Raw genomic sequence first — 25,656 nt, forward strand, 5'->3', positions numbered from 1 at the left:
AATTAACGAATATAAAAAAATTAATGTATTAATTAATATAGTTTCAAATTTATAATAACATAATACCAGCAACAACCATACCCATTAAAGATGGTGTTAATCCAATGGCACCATTTGGAGCAACTTCTACTGTTGGTTTTGTAACGCCAGACTTAGTGCTGGTACTTAAAGTGACAGTTGCTTTGGTATGAGTAATTGTATTGCAAGTAGTACAAGATGGTTTAGATGGAGTGTGGGTTACACCTGGGACCTCAGTTGTTGGGCAAAGAGTTTCACAGGTAGTTTCTGTCTTACCCTTGGTTTCAGTGGTAACATGAAGTGGAATAGTCTTGGTTAAAGTACAAGGGCAATCGGTGATAGTAATTGTAGTTGGTTTGTCGACAGTGATTGTCTTACCATTGGTGATAATGGTGGTTGGTTCTGGACAGTATGTGGTAAAAGCAGTAACAACTTCAGTAGTAGTAGTAATGTGGATTGGAATGGTTCTAGTTAAAATACAAGGACAATCTGTGATGGTAATTGTGGTTGCTTCACTGACAGTGATTGTTACACCATTGGTGATAATGGTGGTTGGTTCTGGACAGTATGTGGTAAAAGCAGTGACAATTTCAGTCTCAGTGGTGTATTCGGTCAAAGTTCTATTGTGTACTGGATAGATATAGGTTATAGGGGTGGTGATTGATACAATAGGTGTTGTTCCATTTGGATAGGAGCAAATAAAATCAGAAGATACACCTGGTGTATTACAAACCGAATCAATATAGGAGGCTGGAGTAGAGATGCCTGGACAAACAGATGCACCTGGAGTATCACAAATAGTACTATTATTGGAAACTGGAGTAGTGATGTTTGGACCAGTGGAGATGACTGGGGCAGAGATGACTGGGGCAGAAACAATTACACTAGAAGAGATGACTGGGGCAGAAATGATTGGGCTAGAAGAGATGACTGGAGCAGAAATGATTGGGCTAGAAGAGATGACTGGAGCAGAAATGATTGGGCTAGAAGAGATGACTGGAGAAGACACAATTGCATCAGAAGAGACATTTGCATAGACAGCAGCTGAAGAACGAACAATATTTGGTTGGTCATACAAATTTTGTGCTGATGCAAAAGTAGCTAGTGAAGTAGTTAAAAATACTTTATTAAACTTCATGACTGTGAATCTAAATTATTCTGTTTTGTATTTTGTTCTGTATTTTTTTATTATTGTTTTTTTTTTTGGAAAATACAATCAAATAAATATTCCTGTTTTTTCTTGTATTGAGTATATAGAAAGGTGAAACGAGTGTTTAGTTGATGGTGTATTGCTCTTTTCTGATATTAAAAAGGGATAGATGTGAGGAGTAAATTCTAGAGGATCATAGTTATCCTTGAATATTATAACTAAAATTAATGTACTTTATATATGTTTATATTTTCTTAAACAGAAGAGATCTCTCCTCATAATAATTGCAATATTTCCTTTAGAAGTGTTTACTATTCTTCGTTGTTCTAAATTTGGTTGCAATAATTTAAATCTAATAATGACAATAGCAACAGTCATAACAGTCATAATAGTTACAACAATAGTAGTAACAGTAATAATAAATATTTAAATATTAGAAATAGAAACTTCTATATATAGTTTGGATGACGTAATAGGAGCTGTCAAAAAATAATGTCAAGCCATATTTTCTCCGCTGATTGTTATTTTTAAATTTTTGTTAATTGCAGTATTAACAATAGAAAAAGTTTGCAACCGTTGTGAAGAGGAGAGGCTTGAGCCGGGAAAAAACAGAAAAAGAACAAAAGAAAAACAAAAGAAGAACAAAAGAAGTAGTCTTCATTGAACAATATGTTTGTTAATAAAATTGATGTATGTTGTGCCAAATCTTTTGTTTGCAAAACTCAACAAGGTCAAATATTAATTACTTCAAAATGGAGTTTGAATCTTTTTTTTTTGTCTTGTAAAAGCATAGAAACATCGCTTCTCTCGAAGGTCAAAGGTCCAGGAGCATTCCATTTTTTCCCCTCCTTTCCCCCTCTCCCCCCTTTTTTTGATTATTATTTTTATTTTTATTTTCAACTCCACTTTAGTAAGAGAGAAGTGCAAGTTCAAGAGACTGAGTCAAGAAACAGGTATTTCTGTCTTCTTTTTCTTTTTCTATTTTTTTGTTTTGTTTTGTTTTTGCCTGGCAATACAGTAACAGTTTAATACAACATCATGATTGTAACGGTAATGGGAATAATAATACTAACTGCAATAAGAACACTTTTCTAATGATAAACTGAAACAAAGGATCTAAATTCTTTTTATTTTTTTTACTCAAAATATAGAATATTTAACAAGAAAAAGTACATAATACTTCAAATAGCTTAGGTTTCTTTCTTTTACAGAGGGGGATTTTGTTTATTATTGAAGCCTATATTTGAGTGTACATAGGCACAGTAACCTTTTATTGTTTACAAAAGAAGAAAAATTCGGATATTGTGGAGAAGGGTCTAAATTTGTTGTTGTTGTTTTTTTTTCTTTTTTTCTTTGTTGTAAAAGTGTCAAATTTATTTTTCCTTCTTTCCTTCTTCCACTTCTACAGATTTGTTTTCCAAAAAGAGTAAATTCAAAATAAGAATAGTTTTTAACACCAAAAATAGAAAATAAAAAATAAAAGATACATACATCTCTATTTATTTCATTTTTCTAACTAATGTAATACATTATGTAGAACATATGTGTTTGTCTTTAAATTACATAAGCCCCTTAATATTATTTGTGTTTTGTTTTGTCATTAACACGTCTTTTTTTTTTGTTCTGTAGCAGCAATAACAAAAAAATCAAGGACTACTGTAACCTTTTAAAAAACAAAAAATTGAATATATGATTACTAATAATATCATGATTATTATTCTTATTATTCTTATTATTCTGCAAAAATAAAAAGAAGCAAATTTCATAACCATTAAAACAAAAGTATAATTAAATAATAATATGGGTGACAAATGTGTTCTTCTATGTCATCGTAAGGGAGAGAATATTATGGAAGTGCTAGAATGTCTCAGTATTTGTGTAGTAACCATAAAAGTCTATATTGAAAGGGGAACAAGAATTATTTGCAACCTTCATTGTTATATATGTTGTGTATAGCAATTCTGTGAAGAAAAAATAGTATTCATAGAAGATTCTTGTTAGGATTTATGGCACTTTCAATAATCAACAACAAAGTGGAAGAAAGTTGAGATCCACAACAACAATTAATATTACACAGTATCAAACCTCCATATTTCTTTCTGTAGAAATATTCCTTTTTTTTTCCTTCTCTCTCTTTGTTCCCGCTCTCCCCCTTATCTCTCTTCAAAATTATTTTGATAAGAAAAACAGCAACAACAATATCCTTTGATGAAATTTACCTTTGCCCTTTTATGAATTTAAACGTGATAGTTATAATTCTACTAGGGAAATCTTATCCCTGGCTATCATATATTGTTTCCTCTAATTCAGGAATATTTAAAGATTCCATTGTAATCTTTGTCGCTGTTGTTACTTGTGATAATCTTTTGTTAATCATTTGACGTTTGTTTGGGTAATCACTATTATTATTATTATTATTACTATTATTACTATTACTGGCAGTAGAATTTGATACCATTAGAAACTTTTTTTGCTCGTTTGAGTAATAAAATTTAATAGGTCCGTTTTCGATATCTTCATTTAATTGAGACTCACTTAAAGTCGAATGGAAAATGTTTGAATTTGTTGGCAATGAGGAAAAAGAAGAAGAGGAAATAGTGGAGGTTGAAGAAGTTAATGATATACCTCTGAATGAAGTGGACTGAGTTTTATATCTCTTCTTGTTTTGATCAGTATTTGTGCTTATTATAGCAGTTATACATCTACTAGGTCTGTCTTTAATATTCTTTTTATTTAATACATCTTGAAAATTATCGTTTTCAACTGTCCAATTCCAATATAATCCAATTCTAGCTTTAAAATATATTTCCCAACTATTATCTTTGTTACCCATTGCACAGTTTGCAATTAACGAACTCTTCAGGCTTTGTACATTTTTACGTTTTAATAAGCTTTGCTTATCTGATACAAAAAAATTGTTTCCATTACTTAATATATCTAAATTATCCTCGTTATATATACCACTGTATATTTCATTATTTTCCCATTGATATGATGTGTTCATGCAATCATCTATTAATACTATTATAGAATTGTTTAAATGAGCATATTTGGTTAATAGGGTTAATATCACTATCAGTCTTTTACATTTGATATCGTGTAATTGTCTTTGATCAACACCATGATTTAAAATTATGTTTAAGTGGTTCACTAACAACTGAGAAAATCCATCAATTATGATAAGTGAATATTTTAAATTGTTCTCATTATTTAACAGTTTTTGTAAATAAAATATAAGTTCACTCAATTTTCGTATCCTGACATGGAAAATATTTCCACACACATCATCTTCACCATCAGTAGCAGATATCCATTGTTGGTCTCTCATATTGACTGTCTTATTCGTATCTATCCATAATATATTTTCATCCTTTTGATTTTTTAACATATTATTCACTAGGCTTTTACCTAATTGGGTTTTTCCTATTCCTGGGACTCCAAATATTTCATAGATGGACCTTCTGTAAAATCCATTATCTAAGGCTTTATCTAATGATGGTATACCACTAGTTAAGGGACGTGCATTGGAACTAATCAGTTGGGATAATGGTATACCTAATGACATTCCTCTTATCTACATATATCCTTTGTATAAGCTGGTTTTGCTTTTCCTTCCTTCCTTTCTTTCTTTCTTCTAGCTTGTAATTTTTGTGTTCTACTGTTAATATTTGTTTCAGTTTCTACATTGTTTCTTTCTTGGCCTTTGTCTATGTATGTGTGTGTTCCTCTCTTTCAATTTTTGTTTTCTGATGCCTTATTTTTTTTTTGTTCTAATTTTTTTTCAATAATCTAAGGTATCGTTATGAACATATAACATAACATGAAGACCAACACTGAATTAATCATGGATATATATTCATCATTTACTTATTTATGATTATAATCGTATACCTATATACATGTGGTGACATACATATGTGTATGTACATAATATACTTATACATCTCCTTTAAATACTTTAATGTCAGGTGCCGACATAAATTATGTTATTATAAGTATAACTTTACTGTTAGGTTCTTTACACCTCAAAGGCCCTTTTTTATGTAGAAACTTTGGTTACACTATTGGCTGAAGCAACTCTCTTCAATGTATATTTCTTAGTAGCAAGTTGTGATTTCTTACTACTTTCACTATCCTTCACATGACCTCTAGAATCGAGTTCCACAGTACCAGCACTCTGGAATAATGATATTTTGCCTACTAACAGAGCTAAAGTTTCAATAACTTGGCTTGGATCAGTCAAATGTGCTTTAGCAACAGTTTGTTTTGAAGCAGAACCAACAGTCACTGGATATATACCATAATGACCCAATTTATTTTTACCATCCGGGAATTTAGTCTCCCATGTGGCTTCAATAGCATTCAATTCTCTAAACATATCTTCATCTGTGAAATCATCACCCAGACAAAGAATGAAATCAGGCATGTCATCTCTTGAGATATTTTCGTTGACCGGATTTAATAAATCTTGTGGAGATCCATGTTTGTGCCAGACCAATCTCTTAACGATTTCACCTTTGTTAACAAATCTAGGTCTAACCTCCACATTTGCTTTACCATCCATGACCTCCAAATCGTAGTCATTAGTGAATGCTAATAACATTTTCTTTAATTTTGAAGCATTATATTCACCTTGCTCAGGGACAGCACGCCTATAATGCCAAGTTAAGGCGACTTTCTTTTTTTTCAATAAAGGAGCCAGGTGTCTTGGTGGTGATTTCTTCCATACATTTAGTGACTCGTTCTTGCCATGACATATCAACTTTTTCTGTTAAATTGACCCAGTCTTCACTGTTAACATCTTTGATAAAACATCCATGTTCTGCAGATAAACCAACATTTTTATTTTTGGACCCCCACCATTTATTAAGGAATTGTTGATCGCGGCCCGATATAATCCAAATTTGGTTTTTTGGATCCTCTGCTAATTTCTCCATAATATTGTATAATTTTGCAGTGGGGATAGCAGCAGCTGGATCTTTTACTATAGGCGTTAAAGTACCATCATAATCAAACAAGAATAGACGGCGTTGGGCTTCTTTATAGTTTTGTAAAAGGACAGGACGGTTCAAAGCAGGAGTAATTTTACGATCACTATTGTTGGTATTTAATGCTAATAAAGATTTTAAGAATAAATCGGTCCATGATTGGATAGTAGGGACTTCAGGGGATAACTTAGCTTGTAAGTTCTCTTTAACATCTCTTGGCATCTTTAGAGCCATATTGATTGATTTAGCTACTGCTACAGAATCCCATGGATTTACAATGATTGCGTCTTTCAAAAGGGTGGCAGAACCAGAAAATTCACTTAGAATCAAAGGACTTCCATAACACTTATGATTAGACATTTGTTTATTAGACTTAATCGTCACATATTCTAAGGCAGTTGTATTCATCCCATCTCTTACACTTGTAATAACACATAAATCTGCCACTCTTAATAAAGATAAATAGACATCCTTTGGGATTCTCATATAATAATGTTGTACAGGAGAGAAATCCAAACTACCATATTCGGAATTGATAGAATTGACTAAATCATTAACTTGTTGTTCCAGTCTGATGGTCTGTGGAGAATCTTTATTTGTTGTTGGCGAGGATACTTGAATCAATACTACTTGATCTCTCCATTCAGGATACATTGCCAAGAAAGTCTCAAAGGCTCTTAATTTCTGTACCACACCACGAACTGAATCGAGACGGTCCCTACCAATAATAATTTTTTTATTTTGATAAGCTTCTTGAATAGCACGAACTTTGGAGTCAATATCTTTAGTGAAGGCATCTTTCAATATCTGATTTTTGTCTACACCAATGGGTAAAGATCCGACAACGACATCACCACCATATGCGCTCAATTGATATTGGTCGAAACCATTGGAATTTTTCGATTTGGAAGCAGTACAATCCAATAATCTTTTGCAAGAAGATACAAAATGTCTTGAGAATTGCTCATTTTGAAAACAAATCTTATTAGCACCAACAAGACCATCCAATATTTGTTTTCTTCTTGGTAAACAACGGAAATATTCGTAACTTGGCCATGGAGCATGGTGGAAGTAACCAATAAGGACATTATCATTACTAAACTTCATTCTTAATAATTGTGGTAGTAACATCAAATAGTAGTCATGGATCCAAATGATATCGCCCTTTTGATATATTTCACCTATTTTCATTGCAAAGGCTTCATTAAATTTGACATAGTCATACCACCAATTATTCTCTTGTTCACCACTACCTTTAGAATCTGATTCGATGACAGATGGGTTTAAGATGTAATGGAAAGTAGGCCAAATGGTCTTGTCAGCATATTGTCTCCATCTACTTTGATCCTTCCGTAATAACCAAATTGGGTTGTAATTTTTTTCATCCTTTGAATTTAAAGCATTGTTCAAATTGTCCATCTGACTAGGTGTTAAATAAAATGGTTCGTCCGCTTCCAATGGGATGGAGCCAGTTGGGTTATCGTTGTTGCTTGTAGTAATAGTTGTATCTTCAACTATGTTATCTGAGCTCTGCGATTTGTCATGTCTTTCCTGTTGCTGCTGCTGTTGTTGTTGCTTTATCAACTGAGCAGTTAAATTATCTTCTCTTGTAATTTCACCAGTCCAGCCAACTATAACTTGTTCGTACTCATCTGAATGGCTTAAATAGTTTAAGGAAGAGTAAAGGGCACTATTGCCAGATAAAGGAAACAATTTCCAAGTATTTGATGTTTCATTCAATTGAATTTTATAAGGTAGTTGCGAAACACAATTAATTATTCTTTGTTTCTTGGTAACCGACATAATTCAGGGGAGTCGAATATTCAAAACAGTATTTCTAATTGCACAGTAGATTTATATATATATATGTATGTGTGTGTGTGTGTGTCTATATATATATATCTGTAGGAGTAGGTGTCCGAAATATTATAAAACTCAGTTGTTCACACGAAGAATATTCCTGGGTATAATTGGAACTATTTCCTTAAATATTTGTTTGTTTGTTTGTTTATCTGTTTGTTTTTAACTTTGTCGCACCTCAACGTGAAGTTGTCGAATGTCAGGTATAAGTAATTTGAAGCATGTACATACACATGAGGAGGGCCAGATAATTGACACAACTGATACAACAATCTTGCTTTTTATTCATTAAGTAAAAAGTGCCTTAAGTTTAGAGAGGAATCCTTACTGTGTTCTTGAAGAAACGTTTATCTGCGTGCAAGAACATCGAATAGGGGGGGGAGGGGAGAAGGAGAAGGCAGCAGGGGTTAAGTTAAGGAAAACAAAGAAGGAACGCCTATTGATTTTTAATTCCGTTGTCGACAAAAAAAGGGAAAAAAAAAGAAAAAGAAAAAGAAAAAGAAAAACAGAAAAAATCCGACGTCGAGCCAACTTCTGCCCCTTTTCTTTTTTTGTTTTGTAGTAAGAAAAAAAAAAGCAAAAAAAACATAAACAGTGGAAAATATTTGAGAATAAAGAGTAACGAAAAACGGAATGAAGAAAATTAGAAATATGTCGTATGGGGGAAGAGGGGATGGAACAGGATGGTTTTAATTGAAGTGGGGTCATAGCCATTAAAATATATACTTATATTGAATACATGCAGAGCTGTGACAGATTATGTAATATTACAAAACATTACTAGTTGAAAGCTTTTTCTCTTTTTCTCGACTCTCTTTACTCTCTTTCCCGAATATAACGTAATCGTTATTCATAGATATAAAACACAAGTAAGATTTGCCATATGCTTACTAACCGATTAATAGACTTCGATATATTGGACAAACTTACTTTCTATGTTTGTATATTCTTATAAATATATACGATTTATTGCTATTTGTAAATCCTTGGGATGATGGTAAATAAAGTGTTGGTTTTACCAAAATTCAAATATTCTTCCCATTAGTATATATAATTTCATTAAGATATCTTGTGGTGGATTATTGGAAGGGTTATTACTATTGCTATTGTTGTTATTGTTAAGGATCTCTGGTGGATCTAATATAACTGGTTTGGCACGTAATATACCTTGGTTTATTTGTGATATACACTGTAAATTGGCATGCACTCTTTTTAAACTTTGTGATATTATTCGTTGTATGGATTCAGGTACATTGTTATTTGAATTATTGTTGTTATTGTTGTTAGCAATATTAGTCAATTGTATCACTCTTGCTAATAGTACACTATTTATATGGAGTAATAATTGGATCTTATATTGTTTTTGATCTTCAATTGACACTATCTCGTTTGGATTTACTATCATATTAGGATTGATATTGAAATTTGGATTCAAATTTATTGGCGTTGGATTATTATAGTTGTTACTATTATTGATTATATTGATGTTATCATTAGTATTAGTACTATTATTGCTATTACTAATAGTAGTAGTAATATTATTATTGTTGTTGTTGTTGTTGTTGTTGTTGTTACTGCTTACGTTTACGTTAGGATTCGACGATACTGCATTATGGATAGTTTCTTGAGCTATCGCTACATTAGATGCCATACTATTATTTATATAATTATTGGAATTAATTGGAATATTACTCATCTTATGTAACCTGTCTCTAACTTATCTTCGTTCTTCCCCACTGCTTCTTACTGTTATTAAAATACATTATATCATATCGGATATTTGCTTTCGTTTCAGTTTTATTTCTTCTTAATCATTGAGTTCTTCTCTTTTTATCTCTTTTTGTTCTTTTTTTTTTTTCAAAAATTTTTTTTCTTTGAGAATACATAAAAGTGAAGTAGTTTAATGAGTGGTAATATTAGTGACAGATAGATATTTGTATAGTAATGGAATTATAAACAAATAACACTCTACATGCTGACCCTATATATACATCCAATAATGTTAAATTAAGAGTGTATGTTGCTATAATATATCTGTATGTTTGAATTTGAAACTCTAATTGTTTTAGGTTTTATACATGATATAAATAATACATAACGCTATGATGATATTACATACATATATATATATATATATATATGTGATACCAATTTATGTAAACTTCTTAGTAGGTTCTTTTTTTATCTCCTTTTATAGCTTAATTCAACTCTCAGAAAAAGTTTTCTCATGGTGTACAATTTTTTTTTTTTGCTGGAAATATTTTATAGTGCTTGAAGATAAAACAATAAGCATTATTAATCGTAGTAGTGTTAAAACTGTTGCAACAATTAGTTATTAAGAAGTAAGTTATTTTTATTTATTTATACTAAAATTGAAATTATACATTAGAATAGGGAAAATACGCTAATGGGACGATGTTGTTTACAATTATCCTGAAATATCTTATATGATTTTATTTTATATTTTTGTATATTTGTTTTTTGTATAATATATATATAAGATTGAAAAAATTTAATTATAGTAAATATGTTAACAAAATTATCACCCAAACCAGGATCACTAGCTTTAGTGATGTAAGGGTTAGTACAAGTAGAATACTAAAATATGGATATTAATTATATATATAAACACTTACAAATTATATAATTGGTTGATTCTAACTAATAAATAGATTAATCCTAGTTATTTGTGTTATTCTTCCTTCGATTAAACCTACTAGATAGAATACGAATGTTAATGTTGATAATTACCTCTGACACCATCTCTCAATAATCAAAGGTCTCCTAAATAAGCTTTTTAATAATTTACCATCTATTATAATTTGATTATTATTCGTTTGAATATACTCACAGCCTTGGGCTCAAGGTTTTGGTTGTTCTACGTTTTTCGCCTCGATATTCGATGTTACCTGTGGACTATGTATTTCATGATTCCCAATTAGGGCCTCTTACAAGTAATATCTTAAGTACATTTTCATATGAATTTTTAAATTAAAATAGGAAAATATTATTTTGCAGGGTACGATACTATGTCTTGGAACGTAAGTTAAAGGATGTTAAATCTCATTATCATAACTTGTTTTAATCTCATCAGTTTTTTCTTAAGAAAAATTTACCTTTACAATAGTGAAAAACTTTTCATTTTCTTGAAAATTTCTATAATTTCTATGTATAAAAATGAAAAATAATAAACAAAACACTAAAAAAAAGAATCCAACTAGTATGAAAAATAAACAAGTCAAACTTTCAAAAATAATATAGCTTGATCAAATATAAATCTAAAGTTATTCTTTACAATATATATTGTATAATAATGTTAATTTCTGACTATTATAACACATAAGGTTGCTAAGCATCTTATATTATGTATGATATACATGAATTCACAGATATATAGCTTCTCAAAAAATGATTTTCCCTAATGTTCTTTTTTTTGTACATCAGTAAAAAATATTTTTTTTACACTTCATCTCACAATATTACTAATTAATTGCCCTTTCAAGATTTACCTCATAAGTCATTTTTCCGTAACAGTTATCCTCAATATACATATATAATTAATATCCTTTATATTCAAAAAGAGCAACCAAAAAAGTTTCTTTCTAAATTGACATCTTTCCTCTTTTTAAAAATACTAGGCAATATTACTCATATTAAATATCCTCTTTATTTAAACATACAGTAAAATTTGTTTACTTGAGTAACAATCAAAAACCAGGATACCTTTTTTTTGTTTTTGTTTTATATCGTTTTTCCAACATAAAAATATTTCATAAGATAAATTCCTGTACACATCTTTAAACTGAAATATGGAAAGAGGTACCAATTATTAATCTGGGCTTATTTCCAAACAAAAAAAAACTATGGAGAGAAGTGTACCCCCTCGACTATATTAATCAAACAGTTAGACTATTATTTTAACAACAACTTACAATCCAGTAATTATTTTCTTAGAATAAAAATTATCATTCCTTTGTTACTTCTTAATAGCGTGTCAACTCTATCCACAAATTTTTTTTAATATACTTCAGTCAACCTAGAAAGATTAGAACCATTTTGGTGTTTAAGCGATGAATATAATTGAAAAAAAAAGTTACTTATGTTTCCAATGTCAACTATCTAACTTTTCAAGACATAGCTTACTTTAAAATATTATTATTTAACTAACCTTATCCTTAAATTTAATTATCACAACATATCTTTCATATAATACTAATATATCCTAAATTTTATATTTTTTGTATTACCATAAACAATATATGTGAAAAAGAAATAATTAAGAACCCAATGCTAAATGAAAGTATGGAAACTAGAGGAGAGTTGATACCTTGTAACATATTATGTGCTCATTAAAAATAAGAAGGTCTACTATTAAAAAGTATAGAAAAAAGTATAAATCATAATTCTTCTTCTTTTTTTTTTTCGACATAATCTAAGTTATTCCAAATAAACAAATTATTTAGATATACATTATCACTTAATAGTTACAAAGAAATTCTGAAATCTTGAAAATTGTTACTGACACATACATTCAACAATTAATAACGAAAAAAACAAATATATTAGCCGATCTGACTATAATAATAACAAGAAAAAAAGAAAAGAAGATAAACATACTACTTCAAGTTTAAACCTTCTTAATGACAGTCAAATAATAATACATATATATTTTATAGATAAAAACTAACAACAATGACAGTACCTTCTAATTATCGGTCCGGGTATTGGAACTAGAACCCGAGGATACTTCCACATACAAAATTTATTTCCACATTATTATGGCTAATAGCATTAACTCTTAAATACAATACATAATATATTAAGTAGTATACAAGATAACAATAACGCAAACTTATCTAAATGCAAGGCATCCATTATATTGTAAACTAAAATTTCAATAGACAATTATTAACATGAATTTATCTCTCTACTATCGATTTTACCTTACTTCAAAGAACGTCAGGTGTATTCAACAAAAAATACCATTTTGTGATATCCTCTTTTTTAAAGTTGTATTTTCCCTCTGCCAGCTAAAATTCTTATCACTTAAAATTCTTTCTTTAAAAGAACATCTGAAACAAAAAATAATAAACTTGAAGAACGCCTCGCTATTCTTTTTTTCTTTTCTTTTTTTTTTCTTTACAGTGAAAAGATCAAGGAAAAATCCCCGTTTATTAAAAGGGTATCAATGTTTTCGCGGATATAAAGTAATGATTGACAAAAAAAAAGAAATAAAAAGAAAAAATAAACAATAAAAAAATTTAAACCCGGAAAAATAAAAAATTTTCTCCGTTTCCGCGGAATCCAATATTTTTAACAACCAAACAAAGTAGAGTCCCAACAAAATAGGTTAGTTGGAAAAATGTAAGAAAACTAAAAACAAATCAAATAGGGTTTCTCTACTTTAATCATTTTTACTACCCTCTTATGTAGGAAATTATTCTTAAAAGAACTGCTTCTCCCAACAAATATGAAAAAAAATTTTCTTTTTAACGAAAAAAAAAAGCCAACTTCTTCTATTAGGGTTTGTTATTTTATAAATATACAAACATGCAAACATAAGGTTGTATCTATTTTTTTAGTTGCCTTTTTGAAAAATTCGTTTGACAGTTTACACTTTAGAGAAGCAAAACAAACAAACAACAAAAAAGGAATATGTTGCCACTTTCTTTTAATGTGATACTTTTACTTTTTCTTTGAATTCAAGACAATAGAAATAGTCGGTTGCTATTGGGAAGTTCACCTCTCGAGCTCACTAACTATTGTAATCCACTAACTCTTCTTTGGACTTCGAAAACTATTTCTTTTTATTTACTGATTTCTCCCACATTTTTCGACCTCAGTTGTTGGTAACGTAAATATCGGGATGGCTTGTCAAATTGTGAATAATTTTTTTGGCATTTGATTTTGTTGGACTCATCCCCAGATGTTTTTGTTTTGGAAATTGTTCAAGCCCTTGTAATACATACTATTATCAAATATAAATATAAATATATATATATATATTTATTTATTGTAAAAAAAAAGCCTACAAAGCTTTCAAGAAACATGATTTAGAAAGTTTATCTTTCTTTTTAGTGCTATTGTTGTCTTATCCCCGCATTCTTTTTTTTCCCCTCTCTCTCTCTTTCTTTGCTAAATATATCTATTTAATCTTAACTATTGAAATATATATATATATAAACATATCCTATCTTCTCTTGAAAGATTATATAGTCTGATTCACTATCACAACAGAAACATATCACTTATAACACTATTACATAAGGATTTATCTATTATTTTTAAACATATTGGTCACTGGCTAACCTTCGTTCATTTAAAAAACTGCCCACCCCTCCTCTTTCTATTAAATAACTCTGCATTAGCACGCTAGCTCACTATCAATAGCCTGGCTTCCATTTCCAATATACCCACATTCGTTCATTCCCTTATTTATCTATATTCACTATCAAATATATTACAAGTCTTCGAGTAAAGAGAATACTTCTACTAAATATATATTATCTATATTCATCAGTGTTCATTAATACTACCACAATTATTTCCAATGGTACGAGTATTAAAATATTGCCATTTTATAATAATCAGATTAGTCAAAGCTGCTTTCAATCAAAGAAATATAATTACTTTACCAATTGAATTTATCCTCAACTTTTCATTAATATTTATTTGGTTGAATCTGTTCTCATATGCTAAATATATTCCAACAAATATTAGACCCGCAATCCACTCAAAGTTTGCCTTCTTAATGGACTCATACCTTTTTGGAGATACATTTAAAGAATTAAATGCACAATACAATGTCAATGATCTAAGTATACTGTCCATATTTACCTCTTCTACATTTACAATCATTTGTCTGTTATTAATTCCACTATCTGTCTGGTATTATGTGTATTATATTAGAAAATTGAAATATAATTTAATTGATTGGTATGATCACATTTTCCACTTTGAAAACATCAACAACGTTAAAAGACTTAGACTTATTGTTTACCCATATTTGATACCGTTCCTTTCATTTACTGTCTTAAATATTTTGCATCTTTTCACTAAACAAGAAACAAACAATTTTTCAAAGACAAAGGACCTTTTAGCATGGACTTCGTATGTGATCTTACATATCACGGTCCCTATATTAACTGCCATTTATTTATATTTATTCCATGTTCCAGGTGTTGTCAAGTATTTCAGTCTTTCCTTAGGTATTCAAAATTTGTTAGGAATCTTCACACATCTAGTATTCCCCACTGCATCACCATGGTTTACCCATTTATACGGAATCAACGATGTTGATCATGTAAATTATGAACAAGAAGGTTTTGCTGCTGGTTTAGTTAGAGTTGATAAACATCTGGGGACCCACTTAAATACAAATGGTTTCCATCAGAGTCCTATTGTGTTTGGTGCAGTGCCATCCTTGCATTCCGCTATAGCATTCCAATGTTTTCTATTTATTATGACCAGAGCCTCCTCTTTGAAAAATAGATTTTCGTCTTCAAATGAGATACTGCCATTAGATGATGAACAATCATCAACGGTGTCTTCCTCTCCATCTTCTTCCACCCCTTCTTCACCCTTCTCTGAATCATTTGATTATGCTAGAAACCAACTACCAAACCCAATAGTACCATCTTTATCTTCTTCTACATCCTCTCTCTCTCTAACTAAAACATCTTCAATGTTCAGTAGTGATGAAGAGACGACTCATGAAGTTAGAGAAATAAGCAAGTGTCAAATAGATGAAAAGATTCATGATTTAGAACAATCCGTCAATAACTTAGCCTCCGAGAATCCATTAAATTATGTTAAATTATATGAATTTGACCAACAATTTGCCAACAGTTGGAGATTTATTATTTTCAACAAGGGTCTCATTGCTAAGATGTTAATTTCCGGTTACATCATATTGCAATGGTGGACCACAATGTATTTAGACCATCATTATAGATTCGATTTGTTCGTAGGGATGTTATACTCGTTGCTCACGTTTATTATTATGAACATATTTTTCATGCAACCAAAAGTGATGAAACCATGGATTGAAGTTAGATTAGGGGAAAGAGACGATGTCAAGAATGAGTCTAGAACTTTTGGCATGAGGGTGTTTCAAGGTTCGAGATATGAATGGTTTTTCGATCCATTGGCATAAAATAGAAGACAAAAGACTATTTATAATTCAGTATTAATTTATTTGTTTTCATATTTATTTGCACATGTACATGGATATATATGTACATACACATACACATGCACATATACATACATACATACATACATATATACATACATACATATATATATATATATATATATGACACCAAAAAGGAAAAATACAAAGACAATATAAGAGATTATTTCAAATAATATACTAAAATATGGATATTACCTGTATATATGCACTTACAAGCTATAAAGTCGTTTGTTCCAATTAAATAAACTAATTTACTTTTATTTGTCTTTGAGACGAACACGTATACCGCAAATAGTCAATTGTTTCTTAGAATAAATTTCTTAATAAGTTAATATCACTGTTAATGTGATAATCGTTTGTACAAGAACACTCATAGTTTGCCTTCCCCCCCGCAGTTTTGGTTGTTCCAAGTCCTTTTAAAATACATATTTTCGGGATTTCCAATTAGAGAGCTTCTTATAGAGAAGAACAGTAAAGAAAAATTCTGAAAGAAAAAAGAAAACAAAAAAAAAAAAACAGAACGGGAAGAACACAAAATAAAGAAAAAGTAATATATATATATATACATAAATATACACACATATACACATACATATGTAAATGTATATCGAGACAACTATACGCGACAATACAAAATAAGACGACCGATTATTGAGTTTATTAATAGCATCAAACACACACATACACGTATACTACAGAAGAACTTGTGAGAAAGATATATAATAACACACACACACACAAAAGAAAACGATGAATAATACAAATAATAATAACAGTAGTAATAACAGTAGTAATAACAGTACATTGCCATTGCATATGTATATTCGTCCCTTAATTATTGAAGATCTTAAATCAGTTACAGATTTAGAATCTTTGTGTTTCCCACCAAACGAACGTGCATCTCGTGAAAAGATTGAGTATCGATTAAATACATGTCCCGAACTATGTGCTGGTTTATTTGTCAGAGATTTTGATTCGATCACGAAAGAACTTAAAGATGAAAAATTGATTGGCCATATAATGTCAACAAAGATTGAAAGTGATTACATTACGTTGAAATCGATGGAGATAGGAGAACATTATGAGTCGAGTGACGTTATTGGTATCCATGCGTTAGTGATTCATCCAGATTATCAAAAGAAGAACTTAGCTACGTTGTTGATGACAGATTATATACAAAAGATGAGCAACCAAGATATCGGTAAGAAGATTGTTATTATCAATCACGAACATTTGGTACCATTCTATGAAAGATTGGGGTTCCATGTTGTTGGTGAAAACAAAGACGTAATAAAAGATCCAGATTTTGGTAAAGATAAATGGTTGGATATGGAAAGAGAATTAATTAAAGAAGAGTACGATGGTTAAAAAGTAAGCCAAAAAAAAAAAAAAGAAAAGAAAAGAATAGAAAAAAAGAAGAAAAATATAAGAAAAGAAAGTAGATTTATCTTTCTATCTTTCTTTCTATCTATATATCTATATATGTATATGTAATAAATGACCACAGCCATTATTATTAATAATAAATAAACAAGTACATATGTGAATAAATATACTCTGTTGCAAAAAAACTAGGAGAAGTACAAATTCATTAATCAATATACGTATACACAGACAAACGAATACGTTCTTCCTCTCTCTTTGTATATATATGTATGTATATTTAGCTTAGAATAACTAAAAGGAAATCAGCTGGGACAATTCAAAACGCCTCTATTCCCCAGAGGCTAATGTATTTTCATAAGATGCGAGAAAGGGAAAAGAATGCCCCACCGAGACAAAAACAAAAACAAAAACTAAAAAAAAGAAGAAACTCTTTAAAACTATTATTCATAGAAAAAGAGAAAAATATCTTCTGTAACAAAAGACACACCCATTTTACCTGCGACCGGGGCCAGAACTAAACCATTGCTAGGGTCCCTCCCCCCCTCAGAGACTTTAAACATGAAGTCAACCACGTCTGAATACAGAAATATTCTTCTAGAAAAAACAACCCCTCTCTCCCTTCTCTTCTCTTCTCTTCTCTTCTCTTCCTCCACTAATGAGACTCCCTCACATCTACCACTTTTAGATACAGCCGCCCAGCAATTGAACTAGATGATTGTGTCATATCATACATAACATACATCTAATTGCATATATATATATATAAAGTGAAACAAAGTGAGGAGAGGAATAGATAGGAAATCTCTTTTGTTTTTTATCTTTTCTTTCTTTCTTTCCTTTTTGTTTTTGGTTTATTTTATATTAACAATAGGGTAATCTCAAAGCCTAACGTTGAAACCTGTTTGATTTCTTTTTATTCTGCCCTTATTAAAGTTGGGGTATCGGTTTTTTTGCCTTTCCTTTCCTGTACCCCTAATATTTAATAGGCAAAACTTCTAGCCGTTCGATATTTTCATTTGATATTCCAATAATCTGTATTTTCACATATCCACATCTCTTTCTCTTTCTCTTTCTTCTTCTCCTTCCCTTTCCATATCTATATACATATACATACATACATATATATATATTGAAAGGTTGACTATGCAAATTGTTTTGCTTGTTATTTTTTCTTTCTTTTTTATTTTATTATAATAGATTCTCTATATCTATATGCTAACATTAGTAATAAAAATAATAATAACATAAATCTATCCACCAATTCACACACACACACATATATATATATATATCTATTACTTAAATCAAAACTAAAACAAAAAAAGAAAAAAAAACGAGAATATGAGATTTATTACTTCCCCTTCAATTAGACAATTTTCAGGTCTAGCTCATAATAATCCATTAAAGTTTAAACAACTAGGAATACTTTCAACCCCTTCAAATTCAACTTGGAAAAGTTCTATCTCCCACGATAAATCCCATTTAAAACCTGATCAATCTGTTGAAGAAACCAAAGAACAAAAATTATTTGATAAAAACCAGGATTTCTTAGATAGAATGGAACATGACCCAAGTTTTAATCATTGGAAAAAGCCAAACGATGAAAAATTGAAAAAAATCGGTGATGATGCAAGAATTGAACAAAATAGACCTGATGATGGTGTTTATTAAATTAAAATTAAATTAAATTAAAATTATCTACACTACACACACATAAACTTTGCTTCTCTATTTCTCTCTTTGTATATATATAAATTCTCATCTATAGCTATCCGATATATTCCTCTACATAATTAATATATATATATATATATATATATATATACACTTTTAAAAGGATTAAATGTTTTACCTTTTTTTATATTATCAGGGTTCAAACCTGTTTGTTTTCTTTTTCTTTTTCTTTTTCTTTTTCTTTTTCTTTTTGTTCTTTCCCTTTTTGATCATTTCTCTCTATATGTAAATTCTTAAAAAAGAAAGCAACAGCAATACTAAAACAAAATAAAATAAAATAGTGATAGTAATAGTATTAGATACTAATAATAATGGTATTGTTTTTTTATATGTTATTTATTTATTTATTTATACTTACTTATCCCTACGTACATGTAAATACAAGAATATTGATTTATAGATCCATTCTCTCTCTCTCACTCTGTGTGTGTATTTTAATTTGTAATTTCCATATAAATAGATAACCAGATTGAATTAAATTACATAACCTTTTTTTGTCGTTGTTGTTGTTTTCACCTTTCTAATAAATAAATAGTTGATGATAAATAACGATAAAATTGACTGTGAAAATAATACTACCCAAGAAGAACTTTATTATTGTCGATCTTTATCTCAACTGACTAATGTAGCTGAACAATTCATTATTGATGATTTAAAATTAGACCAACAAACCCTCCTAACTTCAAAATCAACTAATAATAATAAGTTACACTTGAATCAAAGAGATCTGAAATATTATCTAAATCAATGCATCCATATTTTGTCAAATTATAAAGATCAATGTAAATTGCTAAAGGAAAAGTATAACATTTTTTTGTCGAAGGAAAACTCAAACGATTTAGATGAGGCATTCATTCATCTGAGTAAGGATATTTGGATCATTCTGGAGACGTCTTATATCTATTACAAAATTATTCACATCATTATACTAAATAAAATACCTAATTTGAAAGAATTTATCAACATTAAAAATGGCATTTCAAATAATAACAACAACATGTCACATCTTAGAAAGGATAAAGACTTAATAGAAATTTATAACGATCTGTTGAAAACTTTATTAAACGATCAAAACATTTTACAGATCAAATGGTTACTAAAAAAAAATAATTCCTACCATAATAACCATCCACAATCTCCACAGGATTCAAACATGTCTAATTTGCCAAACACCGGCTCTACAATATCTCCTGATTTTCTTTTTAACACTTTATTAAAAAAATACAACCCAATAAGTTTCTTATTCATCGATGTTAGACCAAAGATTAAATATAATACTAGCCACATAGATATGCCAAACATTCTTTGCTTGGAACCTGTATCATTTAAAGATATTTATTCGGATTATGAATTGGAGAAAAAATCAATGATCACTTCAGATCAATCGGAGATCGATCGTTTCAATAAAAGAAACACTTTTAAGTTTATAATATTATATTCTGATGATCAGTCTTTGAAAAATCAAAATATTTTACTTAATATTTTACTAAATAAATCTTTTGAAAAACCTATTGACAATAAGTTGACGAAGATTTACATATTAGAGAATGGTATCTCAAGTTGGATTGAATTTGGTGGGAAAATAATAAAGGAAAATAATGATTCAAATATAACTCTTAATAAAGATAATAAAAATGAGAATAATAAGAAAGCTGATGAACATGACCTAAACTATACTCATAGTGTCTATCTAAATGGAGACACATCTGGCTTACATCTTAAATCCTTACCTAAAATGACCCCAAGTGTATCCCATTCCATGGATCAATCAATGAAAGCTATGATGTCAAGCAATACCATCTTTTCTTCTTCTGTTCCTACATTGGGAATCACATCTCCCCCCTCAACGTTATCATACCCATTCGTTACAAATAATCATTCCAAACACTCCACTTTTACTAATTCATACACTTTAATGTCAAAACAAACTTCTGGACCTAATTCACCTATTAACTCTTCTAGCACAAATAACTATACTAACAATGATCCTAAAAGATCATCAAGTCTAAAGAGACTTTCTGCATTGTTACCATCGTTCAAAAATTCAACATCGGCACCATTATCATCTTCTTCCTATTCGTTTTCATCACCACCACCGCAACTGCAGCAATCATCATCATTACCATATTCTTCTTCTTACATAAAGAAGGATTCACCTAGATTACCACAACTATATTCAACTCCAACTTCTGCTGTTTCATTATCTTCCTCCCCAAGTTTACTGTCTCAGAATGTTCTCCATAATGATAATACGACATATACAACATATCCAGATACATTTAATTTATTACAACACAACAATTTAAAAAATTCAACCAATAACGGCCCTGAACGCACCTTATCTCCCTTACCCCAATTACCAAAATTGCCTCAAAAGGTTATGTCTACAACGCAAAATTTTATTGGATCTGCGTCCTCATTATCTAATTCAGATATATCTTACCCTGAGAACTCTTATTCTTCATCCCCCTCATTATACCCATCTTATTTAGTATCAAATTATAGAAGCGATAAGAACACTTTCACTAGTCCAAGTAATAACAATGTTAACACCTCAATAATAGCAAGAAAATTACAGACGGAGACTTTACAGAACCCTTACAATTTAGATTTTATTGTAGGTCTAGAAAATATGGGAAATTCTTGTTATTTGAATTGTATTATACAATGTCTATTAGGTACACATGAACTGACTAAAATTTTTTTAAATAATTCGTATGAGAAACACATCAACTTAAAAAGTAAATTGGGTTCAAAGGGTGTAATTGCTAAAAATTTTGCAAGATTAGTCAATACAATGTACAACCATGCTACAGTTTCGAATGATCCTATCCCATTAAAACAATTTACGAACGGTATCAGTAACAATTCTTTTGATGGAAATATTATTAACCAGCATAATAATAGTGTTAGCAATATGAATCGACCAAACATGCTTAATTCAAGTCTATTAACTAAGAAGAAAGAAAATCACCATAAAGTTACACCAGTACGACCTCAACAGTTTAAAGTTGCTTGTGGTTCTGTTAATTCTTTATTCAGAGATTGTTCTCAACAAGATTGTCAAGAATTTTGCCAATTTTTATTAGATGGTTTACATGAAGATTTAAACCAAAATGGTGGGAATCCACCATTAAAAGAATTATCTAAGGAAGCGGAAGAAGTTAGAGAAAAATTGTCCTTAAGAATTGCATCATCTATAGAGTGGGAAAGATATTTGACTACAGATTTTAGTGTGATCCTTGATTTATTTCAAGGACAATATGCCTCAAGATTACAATGTAAAGTATGTAATAGAACTTCTACCACATATCAACCATTTTCTGTGCTATCTATTCCAATGCCACATGATAAGTTAAATTCTAGTTGTAGTATTATTGATTGTTTCAATGAGTTTACTAAAGTCGAGAGTTTAGAAGTTGATGAACAATGGTCTTGTCCTACTTGCAAAAAGAAACAGCCTTCCACTAAAAAACTTACTATTACAAGATTACCTAAAAATTTAATTATTCACCTAAAAAGATTTGATAACAGATTAAATAAAAATAATAATATGATTACATATCCGTTTAGATTAGATCTAACAGAATTTTGGGCAAATGATTTTGATGGAAGGTTACCTGCAGGCGTCACCAATGAACTACCAACAAGAGGCCAAGTGCCACCATTTAACTATAAACTGTATGGTGTTGCTTGCCACTTTGGGTCTCTTTATGGGGGCCATTATACTGCTTACGTTGATAAAGGTATCGGCAAGGGTTGGTACTATTTTGATGATACCAATTATAGAACAGTAAAGAATCCAAACGAACCTATTACATCTAATGCCTATGTATTATTTTATAAAAGAATATATGGTGATATCTGAATAACAATAAGCATCATGTGTATATCCATTATATATTTCTTTCCTCTTTATGATATATTTAAATAGATATGTCTGCTACGCAGCTGATATATTCAAAAAAAAACTAATAACATTTCTTCTAATGATTAGAAAAGAAGTATGGTACCACAAAATGTTTGCACACATATATTAGTATGTTATGCAAGTTACTGTCTTGTAGCAATAACATATTTATTCCCAATCATCATCATCATCATCATCATCATCATCTCCTTTGTCATCCATATTATTTTTCTTATTGCTTTCATCTTTCTTCATATCTTCTACATTCTTTAGGTAAGATGGTTTACTGCTATCTTCGACATCTTCTTTCTTTACAATAACAACCGAGGAGTCATCATCATCATCATCATCATCATCATCATCACCCCAATCAACTTCCTCCATCTCTTCAACTTTATTAACACTTTCTACAGGCGGACTATTCTTGTACTTCTCCTTAATGTCTTTGTCTTTAGAATACTCATTTGCCAATAATTTTAATCTTTTATCTTCCCTATCTAGAATCCTTGCTCTTTCATATAAATAAATCGACCAAAATTTGGTATATGTGATTGAAGCCGGGACAAGTTTATTCATCAACGTTTCCAGATCTTTATCTTTTCTCAAAATTTGATCAATTTCTTGAGTTCTATCCTTAATATTTGTGATTTCTTTAAAATTGTCTTCTGGTTGATATTCTAAATATAACAATTTATTATTTGATAAATTCTTTAATTCAGTTTCTGTTCTACTACCACCTATAATTACCTTGCCATCCTTCTCATCATTCTTAACAGTAGCATGTTCCTTTGAATTAGTATTCGGGAAATCATTGTTTATAACATCAGACACAAAATTAACAGTATTTTCAAACTGAGAAGTCAAATTTTGTGTAACATTTGACCAAAAATTTGACTTTGACATTTTATTCCAATATGAAGTTGCTGCATTTTCCATGCTAGCTAAATTATTGTCTAAAGTTTCAATATATTTTTGAGCCTTAGTTGAAGCCTTTTCATCAATCAAAGGTATTGGAATAGCTAACCCTTCCGTATTTACATCATTAACTATTTCCTTCAATTTGCTTGCTGTCTTCTCATAGACATCACCTATTTGGTCTTCTAATTTATCAAATATGTAATTAGTTCTTTCATCTTTATTCAAATGGGGAGACTCAATATCATTATCATGATTCTTTTCTTTTCTTACACCTATTTCTTTGTCAACTTTTTGTTGATCCTTAACTTTATTCAATACCTCTTCTTCATAGAAAAATTCCATCTCTTATACTCTATCTAAATGTATATATAAATATATTTAGTTTGCTATATTCTATTATATCTCAATTTATATGTTTACATATATATATACATATAATGGACTTACCTATACATAAATGTGTGTATATACTTGTGTGTATTGGTATATGTATTATATAGTTAAATTTATTTACCTTAATTCAAAATTATCATAAGATCAATTTTTTTTTTAAATCAACTTTGCTTAATTAGAGCCTAATAAATCAGTATTGATACACAAATACGTACACATATATACAAGAAAGGGCCAATTAAAAGAGTATGGGAATTAACAAGAGAATATATTCATAAAGTAGCTACCAATACTTAACATTTTAAGATTTTGATACATTGGGAAAAACTCTAAGGATAAGTAAAACTATAGATCATAATAACATATATACCTATATACATGACATACGTTACGCCTTTACATTACAATACGGTTCAACCTAATCTATATAGAGGATCCTATCCAAGAGAAATCAATTTCTCTTTTTTGAAGACGTTACAATTAAAAAATATTGTTTCACTGACTCCCAATCCATTAGATGAAACAGTACAACATTTCTGTAATGAAAACAATATTAAAATGATACATATAGAATGTAATACCAAGAAAAATCTGAATAAGATCAAAGATAAAAATAAAAGTTCTAAAGAAGTTAAAGTCAAGAGAAAGAAGAAACCGGTTCCTATAGATTACAATGTGGTAATTAAGACTATTACTTTCTTAGTGGATAAAAGGAATTATCCAGTTTATATCCATTGTGAAACTGGTGACCTAATAACTTCTTTAGTCATTGCATGTTTGAGAAAATTCACATATTGGAGTACAGTATCGATCCTTAATGAATTTCTGATCTATAATTCAAGTATTAATGTCTATGAGAGAGATTTTATTGAAAATTTTAAATCTGAAATTGTGATTGAGGGATTAAGTCTAGAAGATAAAGTACCTTGGCTAAGTGTTCAGTTTATTAAAAAAAATAGTGGTAGTAATAATAATAAGAATAATTCAATTGAGAAAAGTAGTCAGAATAATGACAATAAAGAGAGTGTTACTGTAAGCGGAGTTCCAAGTATACTACCCAAACTGAAATTTCACAGTCTTTAAAACGTATAGCATTTAACTT

At 29.8% G+C, this 25,656-nt stretch overlaps 10 protein-coding genes across 10 annotated transcripts; 5 read left to right on the top strand and 5 right to left on the bottom strand.

Annotated features, from left to right (window-relative positions):
- Window positions 1-49: 49 nt before the first annotated feature.
- Window positions 50-1,156, bottom strand: SED1 (Sed1p; the record flags this gene model as incomplete). Its single annotated transcript, XM_064860200.1, has 1 exon — window positions 50-1,156. The coding sequence occupies one exon, from the start codon at window positions 1,154-1,156 to the stop codon at window positions 50-52; it is 1,107 nt and encodes a 368-aa protein (XP_064712861.1).
- Window positions 1,157-3,440: 2,284 nt separating this feature from the next.
- RAD55 (putative DNA-dependent ATPase RAD55) lies at window positions 3,441-4,733 on the bottom strand (the record flags this gene model as incomplete). The annotated part of the gene is made up of 1 exon (XM_064860201.1): window positions 3,441-4,733. The coding sequence occupies one exon, from the start codon at window positions 4,731-4,733 to the stop codon at window positions 3,441-3,443; it is 1,293 nt and encodes a 430-aa protein (XP_064712862.1).
- Window positions 4,734-5,820: 1,087 nt separating this feature from the next.
- On the bottom strand, window positions 5,821-7,959 carry TPS2 (trehalose-phosphatase TPS2; the record flags this gene model as incomplete). Its single annotated transcript, XM_064860202.1, has 1 exon — window positions 5,821-7,959. The coding sequence occupies one exon, from the start codon at window positions 7,957-7,959 to the stop codon at window positions 5,821-5,823; it is 2,139 nt and encodes a 712-aa protein (XP_064712863.1).
- A 1,072-nt stretch (window positions 7,960-9,031) lies between these two features.
- Window positions 9,032-9,712, bottom strand: SNF11 (Snf11p; the record flags this gene model as incomplete). Its single annotated transcript, XM_064860203.1, has 1 exon — window positions 9,032-9,712. One exon carries the CDS (start codon window positions 9,710-9,712, stop codon window positions 9,032-9,034), a length of 681 nt encoding a protein of 226 aa, XP_064712864.1.
- Window positions 9,713-14,566: 4,854 nt separating this feature from the next.
- IPT1 (inositolphosphotransferase) lies at window positions 14,567-16,171 on the top strand (the record flags this gene model as incomplete). The annotated part of the gene is made up of 1 exon (XM_064860204.1): window positions 14,567-16,171. One exon carries the CDS (start codon window positions 14,567-14,569, stop codon window positions 16,169-16,171), a length of 1,605 nt encoding a protein of 534 aa, XP_064712865.1.
- Window positions 16,172-16,963: 792 nt separating this feature from the next.
- On the top strand, window positions 16,964-17,581 carry PAA1 (polyamine acetyltransferase; the record flags this gene model as incomplete). The annotated part of the gene is made up of 1 exon (XM_064860205.1): window positions 16,964-17,581. The coding sequence occupies one exon, from the start codon at window positions 16,964-16,966 to the stop codon at window positions 17,579-17,581; it is 618 nt and encodes a 205-aa protein (XP_064712866.1).
- A 1,359-nt stretch (window positions 17,582-18,940) lies between these two features.
- Window positions 18,941-19,270, top strand: FMP16 (Fmp16p; the record flags this gene model as incomplete). The annotated part of the gene is made up of 1 exon (XM_064860206.1): window positions 18,941-19,270. One exon carries the CDS (start codon window positions 18,941-18,943, stop codon window positions 19,268-19,270), a length of 330 nt encoding a protein of 109 aa, XP_064712867.1.
- Window positions 19,271-19,871: 601 nt separating this feature from the next.
- Window positions 19,872-23,201, top strand: DOA4 (ubiquitin-specific protease DOA4; the record flags this gene model as incomplete). Its single annotated transcript, XM_064860207.1, has 1 exon — window positions 19,872-23,201. One exon carries the CDS (start codon window positions 19,872-19,874, stop codon window positions 23,199-23,201), a length of 3,330 nt encoding a protein of 1,109 aa, XP_064712868.1.
- Window positions 23,202-23,411: 210 nt separating this feature from the next.
- DOS2 (Dos2p) lies at window positions 23,412-24,503 on the bottom strand (the record flags this gene model as incomplete). Its single annotated transcript, XM_064860208.1, has 1 exon — window positions 23,412-24,503. One exon carries the CDS (start codon window positions 24,501-24,503, stop codon window positions 23,412-23,414), a length of 1,092 nt encoding a protein of 363 aa, XP_064712869.1.
- A 429-nt stretch (window positions 24,504-24,932) lies between these two features.
- OCA6 (protein-tyrosine-phosphatase) lies at window positions 24,933-25,637 on the top strand (the record flags this gene model as incomplete). The annotated part of the gene is made up of 1 exon (XM_064860209.1): window positions 24,933-25,637. One exon carries the CDS (start codon window positions 24,933-24,935, stop codon window positions 25,635-25,637), a length of 705 nt encoding a protein of 234 aa, XP_064712870.1.
- Between the last annotated feature and the right edge of the window lie 19 nt (window positions 25,638-25,656).

The sequence above is a fragment of the Arxiozyma heterogenica genome (assembly GCF_036370985.1).
Source record: "Arxiozyma heterogenica strain weizmannii chromosome Unknown scaffold_30, whole genome shotgun sequence".
NCBI lineage: Eukaryota > Fungi > Ascomycota > Saccharomycetes > Saccharomycetales > Saccharomycetaceae > Arxiozyma > Arxiozyma heterogenica.